The sequence below is a fragment of the Mobula hypostoma genome, chromosome 1 (genome assembly GCF_963921235.1).
Source record: "Mobula hypostoma chromosome 1, sMobHyp1.1, whole genome shotgun sequence".
In the NCBI taxonomy this organism is placed as follows: domain Eukaryota; kingdom Metazoa; phylum Chordata; class Chondrichthyes; order Myliobatiformes; family Myliobatidae; genus Mobula; species Mobula hypostoma.
Genome location: NC_086097.1, coordinates 200,636,107 through 200,664,032, shown reverse-complemented (window position 1 = coordinate 200,664,032; position 27,926 = coordinate 200,636,107). Strand labels below are relative to the sequence as shown.

Genomic DNA, 27,926 nt, shown 5'->3' with positions numbered 1-27,926 from the left:
GAAAATTTGCTGACTGGTAGAGGGCAAAGAATGGGAATAAAGAGGGCCTAATCTGGTTGGCTGCTGGTGGCTAGTGGTGTTTCTTAGGGTTCAGTTTTGGGACTGCTTTCCACATTACATGTCAACGATCTTGATGATGGAATTGATGACTTTGTGGAAGACACGAAGATAGGTGGAGGGGCAGCTAGTGTAGAGGAATTGGAGAGCCTGTAAAAGGACTTTGAGAGATTGGGGGAATGGGCAAAGAAGTGGCAGATAGAATTGATGGAATATAGTGTAGGGAAGTGCATGGTTATGCACTTTGATAAAGGGAATAAAGGCATAGACTATTTTCTAAATAGGAAGAAAATTCAGACATCTTGAGTACTGAGGGAATTGGAATCCTTGTGCAGGATTTCCTGAAGATTAACTTGCAGGTGGAGTCAGAGGTAATGAAGGCAAATGGAATGTTAATATTCATTTTGAGAGGACTACAATATAAGAGTAACGGTTTAATGCTGATGCTTTGTAAGGCATTAATCAGACAGCACTTAGAGTATTGTGATAGTTTTGTGCCTCTTGTCTAAGAAAAGATATGTTGGTCTTGGAGAGTGTTTAGAGGAAGTTCACAAGAATGATTCAGAAAATGAAAGGGTTGATGTATGAGGAGCATTTGCTGGCTCTGTGCCTGTACTTGCTGAAGTTTAGATGGAAGAGGGGATTCTTATTGAAACCTATTAAATATTGAAATGCGTGGATAGTGGATGTGGAGAGGAAGTTTCCTATAGTGGGTGAATCTAGGACCAGAGGGTACAGCCTTAGAATAGCGGAATGCCTGTTTAGAGCAGAGATGAGAAGGAATCTCTTTAGCCACTGGGTGGTGAATCTTTGGAATTGTGACAACAGACAGCAGTGGAAGCAGTCATTGGACACATTTAAAGCAGAAGTTGATAAGTTCTTGATCAGGGTGTCAAAGTTTACGGGGAGAAGGCAGGAGATTGGGTTTGGGAGGGATAATAAATCACCCATGATGGAATAGTGGAGTAGACTCGATGGGCTGAATGGCCTAATTCTGCTCCTTTGTCTTATGGGATAACGCTGGGAATTATAGACCAGTGAGTCTTACTTCAGTAGTGAGCAAATTATTGGAGAGGATTCTTAGTGATAAGATTTACGAGTATTTGGATAGTCTGATTAGCATTAGTACGTCTTTGTGAGGGGCAGATCATACCTCATGAATTTGAATGATTTCTGTGGGGATGTGACAAAGCACGCTGATGAAGGTAGAGCAGTGAATGTGTATATAAACTTCAGTAAGGTGTTTGATGAAGTTCCCCATGGTTCGTTCAGAAAGTCAGGAGGCTTGGATCCAGAGAATTTGGCTATGTGGATACAGAATGGGCTTGCCCATAGAAGGCAGAGTGTAGCTGTATATGGAGAGTTTTCTGCCCGGAGTTTAATGACCAGTGGTGTTCCATAGGGATCTGTTCTGGGACCCCTGCTCTTTATGCTTTTTATAAATGACATAGATGAGAAAGTGCAAGGGTGGGTTCGTAAGTTTGTAGATGACATGAAAGAGTTGTGGATAGGGTGGATGGTTGTTGTAGGTTACAAAGGAACATTGATAGGATTCAGGGCTGCGGTGAAAAGTAACAAATGGAGTTCAACCCAGAAAAAATGTGAAATAATTCCTGTGCATGATATGTCCAACACTCTAGAGTTACATTTTAACCAAGGTCTCAAATCTGGCTCAATTAGTTGATGAGAGGATACTGGTAGAGGAGAGCAGGATCAAGTGTACCTAAAAATGAGATGTTAACCATATGAAGTTGAAACGCAAGATTGAGTTTGATAAAATGTATAGGCAAAATATGCCTGTCAACCATGCAATGCCACAACTAATAAATCAGATCAAAATTCCAGGGCCCTGCTGCATCCTTTCATGAATGGTAGAGGCCAATAAAACAGGCCGCAGAAGGAATAGGCGCCACCCCATTTTCAGTAATGGGTTTACCAGCATGTGTGCAAAAGACAAGGCCTAAAGATTTTGTAGCTCTATTCAGTCAAAGATGTTGGATCCATCCCTGCTGTTACCTCTTTTCTGTGAGATACCCACTATGCACAAACCAGTTTTCAGCTAATTGAATTCACTTGGTATTAGATAATATCAGAAAATTTGCCTCTATCCAAATTGCACAGTTTGGGTGCAAGGATGAAATCCATCTAATAATTTTGAAAGCGGAATATGTCATGTTCACAAGAAAAAATAGTTTTGGGTTGTTAAGTGGCCAGAAACATTCATACTTCAATCTCATCTGTAGCCACTAACTCTCGCTGTTCAGTGGCATTCTGTCATTGCTCAGTCACCTGGGTAACCTCCATTGTTCAAAAACTTAACTGAAGCAGTTACAGTTGTAAGAAAATGTTTTGAACCCTTTGAAATTTCTGTTTTAATTACTCATAAAATGTGGTCTGATATTTATCTAAGTCACAATGATGGACAAACACATCTGCCTAAGCTAATAACACACAAACAGTTGTACTTCTCATCAATCCTGAGCACAGCATTTTAAAAATCAGAGTCTAAGTTCAAACAAGTGTGTGAAACTCTGGGGTAATGCCTTCTGCAAAAGCTGTTTGGAGTCAGGAGTTCCAATCAATGGGATGCGATTGGAGATGTGGATTTGTAGAGGTGCCCTACCTTATTTTTTAAAAAAAAAGACAAATCAGGTTACTGACAGAGCCTGCTCTTCTCAAGAAAGACTTGTTTAAGTGCACCATGCTGCGATCTAAACAACTTTCGGAGGACATTAGAAGAATTGTATAGATGCATGAAGCTGGAAAACGCCACAACAACATTTCTAAAGACTGTGTTCATCAAGTCCACAGTAAGGGAAGTTCTCTACAAATGAAGGAAATTCAGTACTGCTGCTACTCTCCCTAGGAGTAGGTGTCCTGCAAAGATCACACCAAGAGCACGTGTGCAATGCAGAAGGAGATGAAAAAGAACTCGAGGGTAACAGCAAAAATACTGCCGAAATCTCTAGAACTTGCTAAAGTCTCTGTTCATGTGTCCACTATAAGAAAAATACTGAATAAGAGTGGGAGGGATGCCACAAAGGAAACCACAACTCTTCAAAAGAAATATTGCTGCGTGTTTCCAGTTTGCAAAAGACCACCTGGATATTCCACAATGCTTCTTGAGCAAAGTTCTGTGGACAGATGAGACAGTTGCATTTTTTGGCAGGAATTCACACTGCTAGGTTTGGAGGAAAAAAGGTACTGCACACCAACACTTCATCCCAACATGTAGTATGGTGGAAGGAACATCATGGTTTGGGGCTGCTTTGCTACCTCGGCCTGGGCAGCTTGCAATTGTTGAGGGAACAATGAATTTAAAATTGTATCAAGACATTTTACAGGAGAATGTCAGGGTAGCGATCCATCACCTAAAGCTTAGAAGTTGGATGATGCAACAAGACAATGATCTAAAACACGAGTAAATGAACAACAAACTGGTTTAAAAAAGAAGAAAATAGTTGTTTTGGAATGGCCAAGTCAGAGTCTAGACCTTAACCCAATTGAGATGTTGTGACATTACCTGAAGAGGGCTGTTCATACAAGGTATCCCAGAAATATTGATGAGCTGCAACAAATTTGTATGGAGGAATGGTCTACAATTCCTCACTGTTGTGCGTGTGTGATGAGCAGCTGCAAGACACTTTTGGTGGAGGTTATTGCTGCTAAAGGAGGTTCTACCAATTATTAAATACAATGGTTCATACACTTTTACCAGTTTGGACTGTGAATAATTGAACAATGTGTTTAATAAAGACATGAAAAGTACAATTGTTTTTATGTAAAATTTAAGCAGATTGGGTTTGTCTATTATTGTGACTTGGATGAAGGTCAGACTACGTTTTATGATTAATTAGTGCAGAAATCCAGGTAATTGCAAAGGGTTCACAAACTTTTTCTTGCAACTTTATGTAAATACTGGTGTTGCAATGCAAGTTATGCGACTTGTACATGGTTCTGCTTACTTGGACTGAAGGAACTATCATCTGCATCTTGGAGATTTCTTGCATGTGGAGATGCATTACCAACAGCATTAATTTTCATAGGATAAATGAGAACTTTGAGGATACATATATGGTGTTACAGTTTTATTTATTATAGATTATGTTCAACAGTTTTGTATTACCCTAGTTTGGGAGACCAAATCTGTACTTTTTTTCTCCTCCAGACTGTATCCCAGCAAGTTAACAAAGAGCACTAAGCAGGGAATTTGAACAAAAGTCTTTAGTGAATATAATTAGGTCAAATTTATCATGGATATTTAATATGAGTTGTTCAAGGTGTCTCTGAACTCTGTGCTAATTTTCAGAAAGAGATTTTAATTCTTCCACCCCATCTTGATCATTTTATGCTAGCACCATGCCATCAATGAGCAATTTACTGTGAGAAAGAGAGCTCTTGGGTTTCAAGAGTATATTTCAGTGTCATGAATGATATAACAACTAAACATAAGATTAGTTCCACAAGCCTATTATATTCATGGTAGTTAGTGTTAAAGCAACCATAACAGAGAGAAGAACGGACAATGTGTGGAGCTTTAACAGACATCTGGAGGACTACACATTGGTGGTTGATGATCTGCGGAGTTATCTACGAATGTTAAGGAAGTGTAACTTGGAGTGGCTCTTCAGGATTGACTGATCAATCAAGTCAAGTCAAGTCAAGTCAAATTTATTTATAAAGCATATTTAAAAACAACCCATGTTGACCAAAGTGCTGTATGAACCATAACATGTAGCTAAAATCACAAATACAAGAAATACGGATATAAACAACAAGGTACACAGCTTATAGGCACAAAATAAACAACACATGAGCCTAGGCACAAGCCAAAAATCAGCCACATCAGGAAGATTCAAACGTTAGTGAATAAAGTTAAGATTTGAGCCGGGACTTCAAAGAGTCAATGGAGGGGACAAGGTCTGATAAGGAGGGGAATGCTGTTCCACAGTCGAGGGGCTACAACAGCAAAGGCGTGGTCACCCCTGAACTTAAATTTAGATCGCGGGACACCCAGGAGCCCCAAGTCAGCCAAACTGAGGGACCCGGAAGTAGAATAAGGGGTTAGGAGGTCTGCGATATAGGAGGGGGCCAGCCCATTTAGGTCTTTATAAACAAACAGGAGAACCTTAAAATCAATTCTAAACCGTACTAGTAGCCAGTGGAGAGAGGCCAGGATAGAAGTAATATGGTCCCTCTTACAGGCATCTGTCAGGAGCCTGGCTGCGGTGTTCTGGACCAGTTGCAGGTGGGACAGGGATGACTGACTAATCCCAGTATACAGGGAGTTGGAGTAGTCCAAGTGGGAGGATATAAGGGGGAGGATGACTTTCTTGAGATCTTTGAAAGAGAGAACCAACTTGATTTTGGCAATAGTACGAAGCTGGAAAAAATTGGCTTTTACTACTGCTTAGGATTTTAGATTTGAGAGTGTTTTTAAAAGCCATATATAGCAATTAACTATCATATATGCCTTCAGATTGGAATGGGAGAAGAGACAAAACTGCTCAGTGAAATCTTGGCTTCACTAAGCAGCAACTTAAGTAAATTAAGACTATAGATTTCAGACCTAGTAAATTGGAAGTAACTAGACTAACTGCTTATAGTAGTGCATTAAGAAATGATCGATCCCTTCTCAGACACCTCCAACACCGTCTAGCACTTCATTGTCAGGTAGAAGAGCTGTCCATTGCTGTGGTAATAAATATAACTAAAGACCCAGGTTAATATACCTGTAAAATGCAGGAGAACTTGGCAAGTCGGGCAGCATCTATTGAGGGGAGTAAACAAATGTGTTATGCCAAAATTGCACTAATATTAAGAATACACAATTTTCAGCCAATACCCTTCATCAGGACTCATGAGAAACATTGACTCCTTATTCCTCTCCATAGATGCTGACAGACTTGCTGAGTTTCTCGAGCATTTTGTGTTTATTGCTCAAGATTCCAGCATCAACAGTATCTCTTGTGTTTGTAAGACCCTGACATATCCAAGTAATGAAATTGTTTTGGAAGCAAGGTCTTTGTATGAACTGTCACGGGCATTCCGTTCCATAATACTCTGTGCCTGATTGCTGAATGCACCTAACTAAAATGACGCATGTTGAGGGAGTGATAAATGGAAGAGGATGGTATGGCAACCTTTAATCCAGCTGGAATGGAGAAGAAATGGCTGAGATGAGAGAGACTTATTCTGGACTAACAAGGTGGTACCATTTAATTGGACAAAATCTAAAGGGGAAGGAAGATATGAGAGTCCTGGAAATAGCATTTCCTACTGAATTCTATATCAGCACAAAAACTTGAACTATTTGAAAACAGATTTAAGAATCCAGAGTACACATGTCGGAGATGAATCACCTCATTTCTTGATTTGTAGAGCACTGGGCAGGTTGAGAATTATTTGCATTTTGTCATTGCAATTAAATGTTTGAATAAAGCTCAATACAGGTTTCCCCTGCTGTCTGAAGGTAGAGCGTTCCTATGAAACGGTTCGTAAGCTGGAATGTCGTAAAGTGAATAAGCAATTACCATTTATTAATACGGGAAAAATTTTTGAGCATTCCCAGACCCAAAAAATAACCTACAAAATCATGCCAAATAACACACAAAACCTAAAATAACAGTAACATATAGTAAAAGCAGGAATGATATGACATGATAATACACAGCCTATATACTTTTCTGCACTGTCTAGCGTGGCGAAAATCTCACGGCAGCACCTTGGAAGCGCTGTCGGCAGAAACACTCTCTCCAGTAACCTTTAAGCAATGAAGCTGCCAAATCATATCAAATAACACATAAAAATACGCAGCCTATATAAAGTAGAAATAATGTACGTACAGTAGCCAAACTCACTATTGCCGTATTTATTGTTGATGGTTCGAAGCCTTTAAAGTCGTTCACTGCTTCGGGACACAGTTTCCTCTAAATGCCATTTCTCATTGAGACTGTTAGCCTATCGAGAGCATCTCCAATGTTGGCGATTGCCAATTTTATATTGTATTCTTTCCAGATCTCTCTCAAAGACGCTTTGGAGTTGCCCTCTCTGTCAATGGTACTTACAATAAAACGCATCACATTTTGCGTATAGTAAGCCTTAATTGTGGCTATTAGGCCTTGGTCGCACGGCTGCAGCAACGATGTTGTATTTGGCGGTAAGGACGCAACGCGAATGTTACTGCCATACTCGGTAATGCCAGGTGGATGAGCAGCACAATTATCGATAATCACAAGACACCTATTATCGAGGTTATTTTCTCTACAGTATTTTTCAACAAAAGGACTAACATATCCACTCCTGTACTCAAGAGAAAAGCACTTGGGTATTCCAACCACTTGGATGTGAACAGAACACAACGGGAAGTGTTTTCTTATCAACACCTTTAAGTGCCCTCAGATTTTCTAAATGGTACACTAGTAGAGGCTTAAGGACAGCATCATCAGTGGTGTTAATAATAGGCATTAGGGTAAACCTGTCCTTCAATGCCTTGTGTCCCTTAGCCTGCTTTCCTTCTATCGAAATAAATGTCTTCCTCGGCAATTTTTTCCAATAAATTGCAGTTTCGTCACAGTTAAATACATACGAATAACCACCTTCTGTAATTATTTTCTTCAGTTCTGCTGGGAATTTTTCGGCAGCTCAGTATCAGCCGAAGCACTATCTCTCTGGTAAACGTTAAACTATGAAGCTGCCCTCGCCTTAGAAACCGATCAAACCACCCATGACTACCTTTAAATTCCACTTTCGCAACACTTTCATCACTATCGTCCAGTGCTTTCTGTTTCAGATTAAAAAGACTGACTGATATAAGAAAACTTAATGGAACATCACGCTTTGTACACCCATCAATCCACTCAAGCAATAGACTTTCCATTTTATCCATTATTGGATGCCGACTAAGAGACACCACTTTGCTACGAGCAGAACCAACAGTAATATCGGCAGCTTTCAAAATTCTTTCTGTCTGCGTATAAATAGTGTGAATGGTGGACGCAGGCAAGTTCAACGCGCGGACAGTGTCCTTACTTAGTTCACCATGATTGAAACACTTAATTATGTCTAGTTTTACGCTAAGTGTAACACCCTTACCAGCTCTTTTAGGCTTTTCTGATACCTTAGAACTCATCTTCCTAACGGATGCAGAAAATATATCGAGATAAAGCACGTGTTTAAGCAATGCAGACTAGAATGCAGTTCCAGGGGAGGAGCTTGGCTGTTCGGGCGCACACTGCCTTCTTTCGTAACAGTGAAAACACCTTCTGTTAGCGAAAACAGGTAACTAATGTAGGTCTTTCGTAACAGCGAGGTGTCGTAAAGCGAACGTTCGGAAAACGGGGGCCATCTGTATATCTTTCATCAGTTGTCTATTTTATGTTCTTAATATTAGTGCAAATTTGGCATAACATATTTGCCTGTACCTGGTCCTTTTGATTTCTATTAATATCCATACTCAATATATGTCAGTTGATGTTGACTTAATTTTTAATTGACCCGCTTTCCAAAGCCTTCAGGTCAGTGGGAAAAGACATTTCTTGTATGGCCAAACTCCAACTTCAGATTTAAGATCCATGAGGATAATAGCTTGTCTACCCTTTAAGATCTCTTAATCATTTCGTAATGAGAGAATACAAGCCACGTTCATGTAATCAGTACTAATCGGTTAGTGCTTTTAGCCCTCTGGAGAATCTTTGTAGCTTTTCCAAAAGTAGTACTTCTTTGCAAATATTTAGAGATCAATACTAAAGACATTATTCTACATGTGGATTTAGCTAAAATTCTGTACAATTGAACCACAATTTGTGAGTTCAAGCCTTTGAAAGGTCAACATTCCATGATTCTTTGTATCTTTGCACAAGCTTTTAATAACTTGTATACATTGATTTATCAGTCTTTGCTTCTTCCCTATCTAGTTTAAGAGAATGTTTCATTTTGTCATTTTTAATGACAATGAATAGCTTTATACTTCCCAACCTGACACTCCATAAGTCACACACACATAAATTGCTGGTGAACACAGCAGGCCAGGCGGCATCTATAGGAAGAGGTACAGTTGACGTTTCGGACCAAGGCCCTTCGTCAGGAGCTCTGCCCACCTATTTATTCCGTCTGTAGATTTCTTACATAATATTCCCATCTATATAGCCTGTTTCCATATTCTGTGTCATTTACAAGTGAGGATGTACAGTCCCTTTTATCCAAGTTGGTATATGTGGTGGAATACATAGATACTATGAACCTCTGAATCCATTTAAGCCTATGCTAACTTTGAGTGGCTTTTCCTTGTTCTCAGTAGTTAATTTCTCACAATTAATAATAAGCTGTTAGGTTTTCAATGGCATGATATTTACTCTCCCTCATGTTACAAAGTGAAATTTACTCTGTGTGCTTGTGAATTGCAACTCATTCCTATATTTTGTATTTTCTTATGGGTTATATATTGTTAAAATTTGACACCCTGCTTTTATTTTTGCATCATGTCAGCATAATTAGTAGATATTAATACTTTCTCTCTGATTAGATGTAGTTCTGGACACCTTAACAGTACTAATGAGCAAAATATTTCTTTTGTCAGTGTATTTATTGCTTAAGTTGTCCTGCATCTTATAGTGTACAAGTATAAAATAAAATGCAAATTAAGCGTAGATCTACTTTGCTTTATTCATTCACGAGATGTGGACATAAGTAGAAATTCTTCCATTTCCTGTCCCTTTCTAATTATCCCTGAGGAAGCAGTTAAGAATCAATCACATACTGTAATGCTTTATGATTCTATGGTGGAGTCTGGAAATTAAAATAAACTTGAGAATGCTGAAAATCTAAAATAAAAATGCTGGAAAAACTCAGCTGATTAGGTCCCATCTGTATGAAGAGAAGCAGTGTTAACATGTCAAGTCAAATACCTTTCATGCTGGCCTCTTGAGTACTTCCAACATTTCCTGTTTATATTGTTCAGTCTATAGGCCAGACTAGGTGAGGGTGACCACTTTTCTTGCATTCTTAAAATTCCAGGTATATTTATTTGAATTAATTATGTTAGCTACTCTAGTGAATTCAGACTTATTAGGATCAATGCTCCTGGAATTCTGATTGCTAGCAACTGTAACTGAAGCATGCTTTCGTGGAATCTGTTCGTTAAATAACTTATAAATATGATTTATTTGATGTAACCATTATTATTGTATCACTTGCTGTTTCTCAACTCTCTCCACAGAGGTTGCAATGTCTTGTTTCTTGTTATAGTTTCATCATTGAAACCCAGTCTTTCCACCGTGTAGAGAGTGTTCCTTTACAATATTGCACCTTACAAATGCTTCACATTTCCTGCTGTTTGTGAAGATCCTATTTAGTTCTTCCATGTTTGCTAGTTGACTACACAATTTTCATGCGGTCGCCTTTATGTTGGAAGAACAAACACTTCCATCCACAATCATGCCCCTGAGCTTCCAGTTCCCAGTTCCCATTGCTGTCAGTTTCTAACCCATTCCAATTCTGCTTAATGTAACCTTTTCCAGGTAGATGCATCACAGGCTTGTGGATTCAACGTTGAGTTTATGGTTTTCACTTAATGAACAGTTCCATCATTTTGTGCTTTTACTTACAATTTTCAGCCTCTGCAGTTTTTTTGATAATTTCAGAATTTTGATTTATTTCATCTGTTCTCATTTACACCTCCTCCAGACCAGTACTCATTTTATTGCCATCCGCTTTTTGCATAGAAGTACCGTTTATTTTTCATTTAAACTTACCTCATTTCTTCTGTCCCATAGATTTCTGCTCACTCCTCTCCACTAGATGGGAGTTAGTGATAGACGTCTGGAAGCTCAGGGTTATGTTTGTGGATGAAAGGCATTGTCCTGAAATGCTGATGTTGTTTCTTTTTGCATTAGTGTTGCTTGTCCCTTTTGAGCATCATTGCCAGCAATTTCTGTTATTTTGAACCAATTAAGTCAGTGCCATCACTGTAGGCCTAATAGAGGTTATTGTCTAAACAAAATGTACCAGGTCCACTTGAGTAAAGCCACAGAAGAGGAAAGATCACATCAGCTTTGCCTGATCAAGGATGTGTTGTTTGGACTGTCTTTTGTATTTAATTCATTGGGATAATGATGGACAGAGATCTTTTGACCAATTTCTTGAAGTAAGTTAATGCACTAAAAGTTACGTGCATCAGCCAACTGAGAACTCCTTGAGGTAGATGTAGTCATGATTGGTCTTGACTGATTGCCTTGAGCAGTGTAAGAAAAAATTATGCCAGGGTAATTTGCTATTTACTGTTTGACCAGTTTAAGTGAGGGCATCCTCACATCAGTTACATCTGTTTTACATTATTATATTTGTAATGGTTTAGTAATTGTTATTAAGCAGCAATACAATTACTTAACACAAGATTTTGCAGATGCTGGAAATCTAAAGAAACCCACAAAATGCTGATGGAATGCAGTAGCACGGGCAGCATCAATGGAAGTGAATCAACAGTCGACACTTAGCCAGAATAAGGTGGGGGCAGAACGGGAGGGGAAGGAGGACAAACTAGAAGGTGAAAGGTGATGCTAACTTGTTTGGGTAAGTTAAAACTATTGGTCTTGTTCACTGGAATATATACTGTGGGTAATCAGTAAATATACTCAGGAGAGTGGGGAATTGCTTCCAGATGGGCAAATGAGCCTTGTGCTATATTTGAGGTCTTCATCTTTGAATACATTTCACCTGAAATGGCCACAAGAGCTGCTTGCATTTTATCATCATTGTCTGAATTTCATTATTATTGTTTGCCTTTCTAAGAAGTGGCTTTCTAAGGAAAAAAGATTATGCTAAGAAGTGTTTCTCTCTCTACACAGAAACTGCAATAGCTGATTATTTACATTTTTCTGATCTCTAGCATTCACATGTTTTACTCTGTTGTATTGTTGTAATCAATTACCTATTGACAACAGCTGCGTAAGGCAGGGCATTGGGTGCAAGTTTATTGAAAGCACTTGTCATCATCTTTGTTGAACTTCCTATCATCATCTGTATTGTCCTATTAATAGCCGCAAATAAATCTCTGAATAAAAGGAAAAATCCGTAGTTCAAATCCAGAGTTCCATGGATTATTAGTAAAGGTTATGTGGAACTTTCAAAATTATTAATAAATACAAAGCTGTCATATAGAAGAGAATCTCAATATGCTTGCACTTTTTAGAAATAAAATTTTTTACTAGGATTTAGGAATGGTTCTCAAAGCCTGTTCAAATGCATTTTTAAAAGTAGAGGGTGATTATGCTGGGGAATAGAGTAAGAAGATGGTTTAGTGAATGAATTGACATGAAACAAAGGAAAGAATGAAACATGAGATTAGTTTTTTTTGAGGAAGAGAAAGGTAACAGTTTTTAAAAACAGAAATACCTGATTTTGGTGGGGGGCTTGGAGGCAATGGGCGGAATAAACATGCAAGTTAATTTCAGTGACAAGGGAATCAGATGGTCAGGAATTAAGTGAGAAAACAGGATGTGATTGTCATAAACGCAAGAAGGTTTGCAGATGCTGGAAGTCCGAGGCAACACACACAAAATGCTGGAGGAACTCAGCAGGTCGGGCAGCGTCCATGGAAATGAATAAACATCAACGGTGTTTCCATAGATGCTGCCCAGCCTGCTGAGCTCCCCAGCATTTAGGATGTGATTGTTATGAATGAAGTGGTAGAGAAACTGGAATTGTTTCAGAGTTGGGGTGGAGAAAAGAGGTGTATTTACCCAATGAAAAGGATTTTTTAAATTATGAAATCTGTGATTTGCTTGCATTTGTATGACAGAGAGCCAGTCAAGTAGTGGGGGTGGGAGGAGAGGAAAATGGTTAAAAAGGTAGTTGATATTGGAGGGGAAAGGATTTGTATTTCTTTTTGTCCTTTCCAGAATGATCCTTCTGATTGATTTCAACTAGAAATGAAAGTTTGAAAATTTTCCCTACAAGAAAAAAATCAGAAATTTGTACATTTTTAAATTTTGGTTGGTTGTCATTGCCAACAATAACACAAAACCTGTGCAGGAGAGTTTCTAAAGTGGAAAAGTTGTTGCACTGGGGCATTTCTACTCCTGTGACCTCTGAATACCAACAGGGTCCTGTGGTCCAAGTAGTCGGAAACTGGGGTTTTCCTTGGTTGCAGTAGATGACCAGGATTTCTTCCGTGCCTTGTCTCAACGATGCATTGCAGAGCCATTAGATCTCACTATTGATCTCGTCAACCAGAGCTAACTTAACATGCTAGATCAGGCATATCCCTATCTCACCAGGATGAGGCCTAGTATTGGGGTGTGGCCCCTGTCATATGTAAACAGCTACTTTAGAGCCGCAGTTGAGAGCTGACTGAACATAGTCATAGTCATACTTTATTGATCCCAAGGAAAATTGGTTTTCGTTACAGTTGCACCATAAATAATTAAATAGTAATATGTAAATTATGCCAGGAAATAAGTCCAGGACCAGCCAATTGGCTCAGGGTGTCTGATCCTCCAAGGGAGGAGTTGTAAAGTTTGATGGCCACAGGAAGGAAGTGAGCTGCCCCAGAATGCTCATGACAAGCCTCTTTACCAGAGGTACTACCCCTCCTTTGACACCCCATGCACCCCAGTTTTAAAGGTTAACGATGAATAAAGTGTGAATTTGATAATGAAGTAAAGTACATAAATTAGTTTCAAAGGTTAGATATTTCTTAAAACAGTAAAGTGGGATTGAATTAGCTGATTTTTGTGAATGTGCATACTGTTACAAATCAGATAGTCCATTTAGCCTGCTTTACACAGAATTTGTGTTATCAATTTTTTGACATCCTTAATGTGTGTTCTTAATAAACGTTATACAAGTGTAGTATGTCTTCTGAATTGTGGCATGATCTGAGAATATCATACATTGTATAAAGCAGAGTTTGGTATGGAATATTGCTTGTTGATAAGGGTTCATTGTTTTCTTTGCACATTGCTCTTCAGAGCCAATAAATAGAAAACGTGGCCCTTTCCTTTAAAAGGCAGATGCATAATTTCAATGGTTTGCTTTTTGCTAATCCTTTTCTACAAATGCAGAGGCTGCTTCAGCTCTGTTTCTTGTGTCTTCTGTTGATTTGAACAGTGAATGGCTTTATACATCCATACACTGCATACTGTTTTATGTAATTCTGGATTTCTTCTGTTGTCAATGTCTTGATTGGTAGCTAAAGATTAGTGTTCTCTCCACAGCATTAACTTCAGTTAATTCCTTCTGGTTCAAAGGATCAATTCAAATGAATAAAGTTATTCACTGTACTGCATATAGTGTTGTAGATAGGCTTTTGTTTCAAAAAGGTTAACTGATCCAGGGAAATTTTCTTTCTTTCTTTCGTTCTTCCCATTCATGTCCTTAATTGTATGTATGATTCCTTTGTTTTGTAGGGATGCTGTCATACTTCTGATGAATGCTAAAAAGATTTTAATCAATTTACAACTATTCAATTTTGTCAATATGGAGAACCTTTGGTCCATATTAGCTTTGCAACAGTCAACTTTCTGCAGATGTAAATAAATGTATTGGGCTATCTAATATGGAAATATATTGTAGACATCTATTGTAAGTAAATATTTATAAGTAAATGTTTTGATGTGTGTGTGTATAAATATAAATATTTATATTTCAGCTTCTGGTCACTTTCACCTTAGTTGGAGAATATACACTTCACATAAATTTAAGTTGAAGCCTTTATTTGCTCTATATTTGTATTGATGAGGATCTTGAGGATCACCTGTGCAATATAAGTGCCAAAGGGAAAATACAGTTCCCCAACGAGATCAATTAGATTTTTTTATTTGTCATTCTAACAAGCTAATTTGTATAACCTCCCATATGATCATGAATGAAAACACATTTGCAAGAAAAAAGTTTGTGAACCCTTTGCAATTACCTGATTTTTGCATTAATTACTCATAAAAATGTGGTCTGATCTTCATTCAAGTCACAATAGTAGACAAACACAGTCTGCCTAAACTAATAACACATGAACAATTGTACTACTTCTCATTAATACTGAGAACACCATTTAAACATTCACAGTCTAGGTTCAAAAAAATTATGTGAACCTTTAAGGTAATGCGTTCTACAAAAGCTATTTGGAGTCGGGAGTTCCAGTCAATGAGATGAGATTGCAGGTGTGGGTTTTAAGGTTGTCTTGCCCTATAAAGAAGACACACAAAATCAGGTTACTGACAGAGCCTGCTCTTCTCAAGAAGATCTGTTTATGTGCACCATGCATCAATCAAAACAACTTTAAGAGAACCTTGAGGAAGAAGAATTATGGAGATGCATGAAGCTAGAAAAGGCTGTGAATCTATTTCTGAAGACCCTAATGTTCATCAGTCCACAGTAAGAGAAATTGACCACAAATGAAGGAAATTCAGTACTGTTGCTACTCTCCCTAGGAGTGGGCATCCTGCAATGATCACACCAAAGGCACAACGTGCATTGCTGAAGGAGGTGAAAAAGAACTCAAGGGTAACAGCAAAAATCCTGCAGAAATCTCTAGAACATGCTGAAATCTCTGTTCATGTGTCCATTATAAGAAAAACACTGAACAAGAATGGTGTTCATGGAATGACACCACAGAACTGCTGCTCTCCAAAAAAAAACAACATTGCTGCATGTCTCAAGTTCGGAAAAGACCACTTGAATGTTCCACAACACTTCTGGGAAAATGTTCTGTGGACAGATGAGACAGAAGATGAACTTTTTAATAGAAATGCACATTGCTATATTTGGAGGAAAAAGGGCTCTGCACAACAACACCAAAGCCTCATCCCAACTGTGAAGCATGGCGGAAGAAGCATCATGGTTTAGGTCTGCTTTGCTGCCTCAGGGCCTGGACACTTGCAATTGTTGAGGGAACAGTGAATTCAAAATTGTATCAAGACATTTTACAGGAGAATGTTAGAGTAATGGTCAGTCACCTGAAGCTTATTAGAAGTTGGATAATGCAGCAAGATAACGATCTGAAACACGAGTAAATCAACAACAGAATGGTTTTTTAAAAAAAAAAGAAAATTGTTGTTTTGGAATGGCCAAGTCAGAGTCCAGACCGTAGCACAATTCAGATGCTGTGACATGACCTGAAGAAGGTTGTTCATGCAAGGTATCTCATAAATATTGATAAGCTGGAACAGTTGTATGGAGGAATGGTCTAAAATTCCTCCTCGACGTTGTGCGAATCTGACCATCACCTGCAGGAAATATGTGGTGGGGGTTATTGCTGCTAAAGGACATTCTACCAGTTATTAAATACAAGGGTTTACTTACTTTTTCCAACATGGAATGTGAATGATTAAACAATGTGTTCAATGAAGACATGGAAAGTACAATTATTTGTGTTATTAATTTAGGCAGATTGTGTTTGTATATTATTGTGACTTAGATGAAGATCTGACTTCATTTTGAGAGTATTTAATGCAGAAAACCGGGTAATTGCGAAGGGTTCACAAACTTTTTGCAACTGTATATCCCTTTGTGTGTGTGTATATGTAGATGAGAGCATGGAAAATGAAGAATATGGCGAGGAACTCCAGAGTGAGCCTGCAACCTCATTTCACTAATGATTGGATCTTTAAATAGATCACTTTCATGTACTATTGCCTGCATTTTTTTCAGTGGAAATAGTAGCATTAGGTGGCTGTTCGATGAGGTAATGAGAAATTACAGTTTTGCTAAGAATCATGTGGAGAATTTCTACACTGAAATGGTGAATTTCATTTGTAGGTTGACAAAGGGAGTCCCAGTGTTTTCCTCCATTCTCTATACTTTTGTTGCACCCAAGACCGCAAAGGCAACTGACATTATGTATATCTTTCAAAGTAAATGTGTGAAAACACGTGTACGTGACACAGGTATAGAATGAGATGAGAGAAGAAGCGAAGAATATGATGTATGGTTAGAAAGCTGTGTTTAATGAAATTAATTTTGATTACCTGAAAAGGAGAAAATGTAGCAGAATGAATATAGAATTAGACACCGGAAAAAAAATGTAGATGCTTCTTCTGAAGAGCTTGTGCCAAAGATGGTTTTAAAATGAGATATTTTTGAAACTACACAAGCAAGAGTGAATTTAAAAATAAAAAAGGCAACATTTTCTGTTCACACTTTCAAGGAAGTTGTGGTGCTGTGCAGTATTCCAGTTATGCATGTTACACAATGCCTAGCTTTTTCTCCCTTTATGTCCACTTCCACCTGTGGTGGTTGCTCTGAGAACAATAGCATTAGTACCTATCTAGCAGTATTGAAAAGAGCCCAGCTATGTCAAATCACCAAAACCTGAATACTTTAAACCATTCAGATCTTACTTTTACATATCATTGGTCTTTAACAATATTGAAATATTGTACCAGGTCTGTGAATTTGTCAATAACACTAAAAGTTGTAAATGATATGGTGGATTTTACCTTTAGCTCTCTAAGCTTTTTCGATATCATAATGAATTCAAGGAGTGTTTAACGAAAAATCTTTCAGCACATGGTGATGTGCTTAAGAATAAGGTAGATTGGTCATCCTTCAGAAGCCAATGTCACAGATCTTGATGACATTGTAAGAACTACATAGAAAAACATTCTTCGTCTACTCACACAAAATGCTGGAGGAACTCTGTAGGCCAGGCAGCATCTATGGAAAAGATTACAGTCAACGTTGACCCACTCTACATTTAGCTACCTTGTCAAGGTAACCTAATGAAGATCAATTCTCATGAAAAAGGAATTTTTCAGTAGCCTTCACAAGAATCTGAACAAATTCTTGGCTGGGGTTGGCATAATGGTTCAAAGTATATTTATTATCAAAGTATGTTTAAATTGTACAATGTTGAGATTTGTCTGCTTACAGGTAGTCACAAAACAAACCTAAAAAAACTCAAGTATTTTTTAAACAAAAAAAGACCAGCACACAATGCACATAGAGAGGGGGAAGAAAAAAACATATTACACAAATACTAAAAGCAAGCAACAGCATTCAGAATGAAATTGAGTCCGTAGACTTGAAGCCTGGGGCTTTCCCATTGCCTCAGCCTCAGTTCATCACAAAGCGGGGGAAAACGTCACGAAGCCTGCAGCAGCTTCAGTGCCGAGGGGACTGGAGTAAAAAACATCACAAAGCAGAATCGGCCCTGGGCCTTCGCCTCCGGTCCCAACACCCTGCTTTTTCAGTCCGTCTGGTCCAGTGTTTAAATTGTCCAAATACCGGGTCATCCCCTTGCACTCGGACCTGAGCCTCACCGTAGCGATACACTCTAGGCTGGTTCCGGCCCATAATTAACTTTTCCAAATCGGTCTGTTGCTCCTGCAACCTTGCTCTTGATTTTGGTGGATGGTCTCTGAATCTTCTCCTCCTTCACTCTTGACACTTCTTCGCTTCACTCGCCTCCAACTCTGACTTCGTCTTGAACATACAGGTTTCCCCCGCCATCCGAAGGTAGAGCGTTCCTATGAAACGGTTCATAAGCTGGAATGTGGTAAAGTGAAGAAGCAATTACCATTTATGTGTACGGGAAAAATCTGTGAGTGTTCGCAGACCCAAAAATAACCTACTAAATCATGCCAAATAACACATAAAACCTAAAATAACAGTAACATTTAGTAAAAGCAGGAATGATATGATAAATACACAGCCTATATAAAGTAGAAATACTTCTCTACAATCATTGCTGCACTGTTCTCCGTAGCGAAAATCTCACGCAAGCGCTGTCGGCAGAAACACTCTCTCCAGTAACCTTTAAGCTATGAAGCTGCCAAATCATACCAAATAACGCATAAAAATATATAGCCTATATAAAGTAGAAATAATGTATGTACAGTGTCGTATCACTTACTGGAATCTGGAAGACAGCGCCAAAGATGTGCTGGGTGCGTCCCGGCTACCGCTGCATTCTCTGCAGCAATGTATCAGTCCGCAGCCCAGAGGTTGCAGTGGTGGGACACTGGGGTGTCATCTCATCAATCAGGGCAGGCAGGTCATCTTCTTCCACGTCTGCCTGCCTCGATGTCGAAGGTCGAGGTTCGTCGTCTGCTGTGGCTAATGTGGAAGGCTTGAAAAGCGACAGTATGCTTGACTGCTTAGCCTTGTGCGTTTTTCTATCATACAGTTCTTTGTAAGCACTCAAACCATCTTGCAAATATGCCCTAAACTGACGTACCCTTTCAAAATTAAAGGCATACTTTTCTGCAATCATTGCAGTGAAAATCTCACACAGTTGCTTCACGTTCAGTTCCTGGATGACTTCACTTTCGGTCCGTTCGCTACTGCATTCGGTTTCGATTGTTATCCTTTCCTCTTCCAATTGCATCAGCTCTTCATCTATCAGTTCTTGGTCATGGGATGCCAAAACCTCTTCAACATCATCTTCGTCAACTTCCACAAGCCAAACTCACTTTGTTCTTACTTCATTCACCACGATCGAAACGCTTAATTATGTCTAGTTTTATGCTAAGTGTAACACCCTTACGAGCTCTTTTAGGCTTTTCCAATACCTTAGAACTCATCTTGCTAACGGCTGCTCACAGGCATGTGTTTAAGCAATGCCGGCGAGAATGCAGTTCCAAATCCGGGGGAGGAGTGGCTGCTCAGGGCGCGCACTGCTTTTTTTTCGCGCGCTGCCTTTTTTCGTAACACCTTCTGTTAGTGAAAACAGGTAACTAATGTAGGTCTTCCGTAACAGCGAGGTTTCGTAAAACGAACGTTCGAAAAGCGGGGGGCACCTGTACCTCTATCTTGCTCCGGCCACTCGAACATGCCTTGACCTTGCTGCAACTGTGTCTTGCACCCGCATGCCTTGACCCTCGGATCAGCCTCACATTTGCTCACCTCTTCATTGTTTGCTATGATCATTTACCACAATTTTCCACAGGAAAAATGTTATTAATAGAGTATTTAGTTGTATTTCTTGTTTGAAAACCACCAGTAAGCTGTCACCCATCTTCAGGAGTGCCCTTAAACCAGAACACATGGTAGTTATGTAAATTAATGTCAGTCATCAAAATTTTGACCCTCATCTCTCATAAGCCTTATTGCCAAATTTCTTAACCAATTGCATTTCAGTACAAGTGGAAAACCTGAATTTGAATTTATTTAAATCTTGCATCTGTCTCACAACACGAGGGAATAGAAATTTTTGCGTTATGAGTCCATTGCTTGTAGAAAGAGCCTGTTAGCCTTGGCTTTAATGCTACGTTACTGTTTGCCAGATGGAAGCAGCTTAAACAGTTGGGGTGACTGGTGTCCCTGATGATCTTCCAGGCCTTCGTTACTTGCCTGCTGCTGTAAATATCCTCAGTGGAGGGAATTTCACATCCACAGATGTGCTGGGTTGTCCGTACCACTCTCTGCAGTGTCCAGTGATCAAGGTTGGTGCAGTTTCCGTACCAGGTGATGATACAGCCAGTCAGGGTGCTCTGTGATGCCTTGTAGAAGGTCTTGAGGATTTGGGAGCTTATGCTGAACAACTTCAGTTGCCTGAAGCGGAAGAGACGGTGTTGAACTTTTTTTTTGCCACACAGCTGGTGTGTACAGTCCAGGTGAGATCTTTGGTGATATGTATACCGAGGAACTTGAAACTACTCACTCTCTCAACTGCAGACCCATTGATGTTGATCAGGGCAAGCCTGTCTCTGTTCCTCCTGTAATCCATGATGAGCTCTTGTTTTTTTGGACTTTGGGGGAGAGATTGTTATCTTGGCACCACTGTGTCAGGGTGTTGACCTCTCCTCTATAGGCTTCCTCAGTCACCACAAGAAATAAAGCCAACCAGTGTTGTGTCATCTGCAAATTTGATCAGCAGATTGGAGCTTCAGCAGCTCTATTCACAGCATGGAAATAAGAGTAGAATGGAACTGGATTACATCCTCTAGATCCCTTAAAGCACCAGCTAGAAAAACGTAGAGCAGAGGTCCGTACAGCAGAGTACAGGCCCATTCATTCCACAGCGCACACGTTGCATTCACCTCTTTCTAAGATCAATCTAACCCTTCCTTCCCACATAGCCCTCCATCTTTCTTTTATCCATGTGCCTATCTAAGAATCCGTTAAGTGTCTTAGTGTATCTGCCTCTACCGCTACCCCGGCAGCATGGTTCATGCACCTACTACCTTCTCTGTGTTTTTAAAAAAAACAACTACATCTGATGTTCCTCCTATCTTTTCCTCCAATCACCTTAAAATTATGTCCCTTTGCATTAGCCATTTCTGCCCTGGGAAGACCCTCAAGTGGATCTAAGGGATTGTTCTGTTCACCTGTGTTTCTATGTAGATTGATAGGTATTTGAGTAGCCAGGGCATCAAAGGTTATGGTGAGAAGGCGGGGGAGTGGGACTAAATGGGAGAATGGATCAGCTCATGATAAAATGGCGGAGCAGACTCGAAAGGCCGAATGGCTGACTTCTGCTCCTTTGTCTTATGGTCTATGTAGTCAATAAGTGTTCATCTTGGAACAGGATATGTGGATCATGAGTGTAGTTTTGTCATTGTCTGCTCCCGTAAGAAAATCTTAAAGTTGGATAAGCGTCTTATTTTTTGATTCTTACTGCCTGTTACGTTGCTGGTGTTTAGGGCAGCAATGAAGGTCGTCCACCTCTGTTCATGTTCTGGGCTTCCTTTATCATGCCAGGCACTTCCTCTGTTTTCACTACTGTCAGCCATGCAAGTCCTGGGTGGAGACTCGGCAATACTGTTACACTCAGGTGCAGAAGAAATCTTCATTGCTCTTTTCATAACAGTTTTATCTTACCAGTCAAGCCCTGAGCTGAACCGCTGAACCTGGAGGACTGGTGGGCCACTCTTAGTTTGGCTTCTACTTTTTAACTTGTTTGGCATGTGTGACCCCATATAAAGCTTTGACTCCAGCCAACATAGCGCTCTGGGTCCTTGAGACGCTCAAGCCTCCAAACTACAGCAAGTTATGCTCGTCTTGGAGGCTTTTATTTTTATTTTGATGCACACACTAAAATACCACTCTACTGCAACCAAAATTAATGCTCTGTGAGGCTGTTAGAAGAAGAATTTTAATTGCTATGATCATTTGTACAAATGGCTTTATTAATAATGTTGTAACTGGTTAGCTTGTGTGGAAGGAAAGTTTAATATTTAGTGCAATCCTGAATTGATTTGAGTGGTCATTTTTTCGGTTACTTAAGTTGCATTTCAAATTAAGGCTCTGTGAAGTTTTTATTGTGTTAAATTTGCTAGATAAAACTGATTCAATTGTCTTCGATATTATTTGTTTTTTTTAGTTCTAGTGATATGGAGTAATGCTCATGTCCAGTGTTCATACAGTGACAAGTCCATTGTACTTTACTATAATCGTGTTTTATTAAATTATGAATACAAGAACAGAATGTAAGTTGTTCCTGGTACCACATCACAAAGTACATCTATGAAACTGCGCAATGAAAGGGTTCTCAGCAACGTCTAATAGATTTTTTTCCCCCTCTAGTCATGGGGTCATTTCCTGCCAGAGTCCTTTAATCTGTGCTAACTATGCTGCTTTGTATGAGAGTAGATCTGGAAGGTTCTGCTGTGTTCGCTGATCTCACCCGTATTACCAGCCTTGATACAATTAGTCTCTGTTTAAGTGACATAAAGAAGAAAAATTACTTTCCATTGGCCATACACAATCTGCTGCAACTGCACACACAGAAATATCCAGCGAACACAGTTTACTGCTGTGATGCACTCTGGTTGCCAGCCCTGCCTTTCACACATGACATGAAGTTAGAGTGAATTATGTGGGTGCAGTTTCTGAAAATATTTAATGTTTGATATGCTGTAGGCAACGTTATAGGCCATTGATTATAGGAGCATAATTATGCCATTTGGCCCATTGAGTCTGCTGTGCCGTTTAATTATGGTAGATTTATTTTTTTAACCCCATTCTCCTACCCACTCCCTGTAACTTTTAACCCTTTTATCAATGAAGATCCTATCAATCTCTGTTCTAAATAGACCTATCTGAGTTTCTACAGCACTGTGGCAAAGAATTCTACAAATTCACCAACCACTGGCTGGGACAGCCCTCCTCATCTCAGTAAAGGGAACACTCCTTGATTTCTGAGGCTGTTGCCTTCAATCCTGTACTATTGTAAAGCATCCATTAAGAAACTCAGTATTACTAATATGTATTTTTACAGAATCACTTGTCAGAAACAGTGCTCACCTGGTAAGCATTTTCATGAAATCATAAGTGTTCTGCTGGACTTTTAATTTGATTTACATTCTTTCTTCAAACTTTTCAATTTACTCTTTTTGACATTCTTGCTTTCAAATCAGTTTCAAATGCAACAATTTTGATTTCTTTATAATTAAGGGAATTTCCATTTTCTCTCTTTCCTGTACTTAATGCTAATGGCAATTATTTCTACATCTCTTTGCAGTGTAGGCGGTCATTCAGCCCATTATATCTTTTCCAGCTCTCAGAGCACTCCAATTGCCACATTCCCATCCATTCTGCAAACCATTTACACGAGGGTAATTTGCAACTTGCACATCTTCATATGGGAGGATACCAATATACCTGCAGGTAACTTCAGGCAGACATGAGGAGGGCATGCAAACTCCACATGCACATCACTTAACCTTGCTTATTACTGCATTAGGTGCTCCTGATGTGGCCTCCTTGACCAACCACAGACTGTGATCATTTTGCAGAGCAACACACACACAGTGCTTGCAAAACTCAGCAGGTCAGTTAGCATCTATGCAAATGAATAAACAGTCAATGTTTCAGGCTGAGATCTTTCATCAGGTCTGGAAAGGAAGGGGGAAGATGTCAGAATAAGAAGGTGTGAGGCTGGTTGCACCTTATAATATCCCTATCTTTCCTACAGGTGGAGCTAATAAATTAACACTGGTGAAATGTAGGACATCCCTGACACGTGCTAGTATACGATATCATTTGTTAATTAAGTTTGGTGAAGAGGGAGTTCTGCGTTTTCTGTCTTGTACTTGGATCATAATTTAAATGCTTGAAAACATATATCACTAGATAGTGTACATCCTTTTTTGATCTAATAATGTATTAGTTAATCTAAGCAGAGTTCAGGTCACTGTGTGCTTATATGGGGCTTAGTAACAAAAATACTCGATCTAAAATATAATTTTACTAGATTTAAAAAGTTAATTTTCTTTTTTAAATTAAGCGCTATAATAGTTCAGAGTGCATTCTGTAAAACAGAATAGTTGTGAAATACTTAATATAGACTGAAACAAACACTTCAGAACAGATTGGATTTTTAAGGTACCCAAGGATGTAAAGCAGCAAAATGTGAGAAAAGCAAAGCCGATTTTGGAAAAATGCTGAAGCTATTTTTGCTGAACAGTAGGTGGCTTAAGACTGACTAAAATATTTTTAATCATTTGTTTTGGTTAATCTGAACACAGGGCAGTACTTAGCATAAGCAGACCAAAGAAAAGATAGGTTCTTGAGGTTTGGCTGGGCAAGTTGATGCACCGGGAACCTGCCTTTGTCCCTTCTCCTTCCAGTAAAAATGGTTTCGCCAGGTTTCGTAGCTAAGCCACATGTGAAGGCCAGGAGCTAGGCTTTGTAGTTAGAGGCTGCTTAAGACAGAGGCCATTGGGAGCATTTAAAAGGAGCTTATCCCCACTACCACTCCTGGCTATAACAACTTTAGGGAACTGTGGATTCATTGAGCTGAGATTAAAGGATTTGTATATTGTATTTGCTATCATTGACTCTCAGCTTTCCTATTCTTGCATACAGTTATTATCTCTTACTAGGACAGCATTTGCATTTTTATGCTCAACCAAGCTACTTAAAACATGTGGAAGCCAGAAAGATTGGTAGGACCTGGTTGATGTGCCATTTTTTGAAATGTTTATTGTCTTTTGCAGGACAATTTAAGTTACTGGAACAGGACAGAGATATCAAGGAACCCGTGCAATACTTCAACAGTGTGGAGGAGGTGGCAAAAGCCTTCCCAGAACGAGTGTATGTCATGGAGGAAATAACGTTTAATGTTAAGGTCAGAGCTTGAATAAATGTTAATGAATGTTTGTGTGTTTAAGGAAAGTAAACTTCTACAGAAATTATTGGGATAGCCAATGGCTAAGGATCTAAAGGAGTAATATTCTCATGCTATTTTATAAAATGCGAGAAGAATCTTAATCCTTTATCATGACTAGTAAAATACTGGTTAACACTTTGATACACTGAAGCTTGTGAACAGAACATGAGGATTAAATAAAATTTTGGTTTTAAATATAGTAATTTCGGTATTTAGTGTAATAAAGCAATAGCAGTAGAAATTCATAATGGAGGTTCTGATCTTTAGTAACATTTACATAAAATCGATTTGTGAAGGATTACTTTTTTTCTATAGAATGATCACTGGATAGGAGAGTGTGCCTGGATATTTTAATCAGAAAATAATCTGCCCTTTATCTGTTATCAAATGTGAGAGCATACAGTATTTGAGTTAATTAGACCTTGGAACTAGGAGTGAGAAAAAAATGGGGCAAAAAGGAATGTTCTGGTGGACTGCAGCAAGGAATGTTTTGCCAAAATTTTTGTTAAGCTCAGATGTTCACTAATTATTAATGAGGTAACAGAGTTGGTTTGAGGAGACCCAACTTTAAATGGATTTGAGCATTATATTTTTTAAATGAAGCAAACCGAGTGGACAAAAACAAGGCAAGTTTACAATTCAATTTGTGGCAATCTTAAGAAAAGCACAAGGCATTTTTGTTTTTTGGAAATATGAATTAGAGGAACAAACAGATACTTCTGTTTTTATGCAAAACTAAGAGACCATTTACAGATTGAAAAATAATCAAATTGACTATGAAATATTGGCCTTGATAGTTTTTCAATTCAATGGTGAGGAATTGGACTCTTGTTGCATAGAACTCTTGGAATTATTCTTGGAATATAATATCCAAATAATTACATTACTCTTGGAATATAATATCTAAATAATATTTGAACCACAGGGACATCAAAAACTGAGAACAATGTACTGGTACAGTGGTGCTAGAAAGTTTGTGAACCCGGTAGAATTTGCTCTATTTCTGCAAAAATATGACCCAAGACCATAATACACAGCAGCAGAATTAGGCCATTTAGGCCATCGAGTCTGCTCCACCATTCCATCATGACTGATCTCGGATCCCACTCAACCCCATAAACCTGCCTTCTTGCCATATCCTTTGATGCCCTGACCGATAAGGAAATGATCAACTTCTGCCTTAAATATACGCATGAACTTGGCCTTCACCACAGTCTGTGGCAGAGCATTCCACAGATTTTCTATTCACTGGCCAAAAGGAATTCCTCCTTACCACTGTTCTAAAGGGTCACCCCTCAATGTTGAGGCTGTGTCCTCTAGTTCTGGATACCCCCACCATAGGAAATATCCTCTTCCTATCCACCCTATCTATTCCTTTCAACATTTGGTAGGTTTCAATGAGATCCCCCCTGCATTCTTCTAAATTACAGTGAGTACAGGCCAAAAGCTGCCAAACACTCTTCATACGTTAACTCCTTCATTCCCAGAATCATCCTTGTGAACCTCCTCTGAACTCTCCAATGACAATACATCCTTTCTGAGATATGTGGCTCAAAACTATTGGCAATACTCCAAGTGTGTCCCGACTAGTGCCTTATAAAGGCCCAGCATTATCTCCTTGCTTTTATGTTTCATCCCCCTTGAAAGAAGTGCCAACATTGCATTTGACTTCTTTACCACTGACTCAACCTGTAAATTAATCTTCTGGGAGTCTTGCATGAGGACGCCTAAAGGCTGATTTATACTTGCGCGTACTAGCTTACGCCGCAGCCTATGCAAGTGGGCTATGCCGTTGTGAGCATTTATACTTGTGCGTTAGTGTGGCTGCGTTGCTGTGCAATTCACCTCCAAAACACTAGTTGGCAGTGGGGTTTCTATGCCACTGTATTGAGTTTCTTCATGTTGAAGCTCAACATGAAGAAACCCAAACGTCAAACAATGGTGACTGAAACTGAAGGAGGGTGAATTTTCTGTGCTTCTCCGGCCACTGAGAGACATGGATGAGGAAATGCATTTCAAATATTTCTGGATGTCGGCAGGTAGATTTGATGATTTGCTTCATCGTCTCCAACCATTTATTTCGCATCAGTGTACGCACAGTATACTCAGAGACTGGCAATCACCATTCGAGTTTTAGCTTCAGGTGGAAGTCGAAACAGGCTGTAGCAGCTAGCTACAAATTGGCGTCACGCACAGTGTCCTCCATAATTTCGGAGGTCTGTAAAGCTTTATGAAAAGCATTGCAGCTAGAGTTCCTTCCCTGCCCTTCAGTCGCCCAATGGCAAGCTATTACAGCGTAGGAGGAAATGCGATGCTACCAAGCGGACCAATCAGAGTTGTTGCGGTCTGCGACGCCGCGACGCGTAGTTACATTTTGGGAGAGGTGCGTGTTAGGCTATGGTGTAGGGTTCAGCGTAGGTACTGCGTAGGGTTTGTGGCTACGGCGTACATTTAACACACAAGTATAAATCAACCTTAAGTCCCTGTGCACCTCTAATGTTTGAACCTTATCCCCATTTAGATACTAGTTCTCACTATTGTTCCCTTTTCCAAATTGCATTATCATACATTTCCCAACACTGTATTCTGTCTGCCGTTTTTTATTCCCATTCTTCCAGTTTGTCTAAGGCCTGCTTCCTCAACCCTATCTACCCTTCCACCTATCTTCGTATCATCTGCAAACTTTATCACAAAGCCATCAATTCCGTTATCTGAATCATTGAAAAACAATGTGAAAAGTAGCAGTTCCAATACTGACTCCTTAGGAACACCACTAGTCACCGGCAGCCAACCAGATAAGGCCCCTTTTATTCCCACTCGC

General features: G+C 39.3%; 1 protein-coding gene across 1 annotated transcript in view; it reads left to right on the top strand.

Moving 5' to 3' along the window:
• Positions 1-27,926, top strand: part of garem (GRB2 associated, regulator of MAPK1) — a 112,475-nt gene that overhangs the window by 29,757 nt on the left and 54,792 nt on the right. The window contains exon 3 of the mRNA XM_063063053.1: positions 24,933-25,063. Coding sequence (XP_062919123.1) covers positions 24,933-25,063 — 131 coding nt within the window. The remainder of the gene's footprint in view (positions 1-24,932; positions 25,064-27,926) is intronic.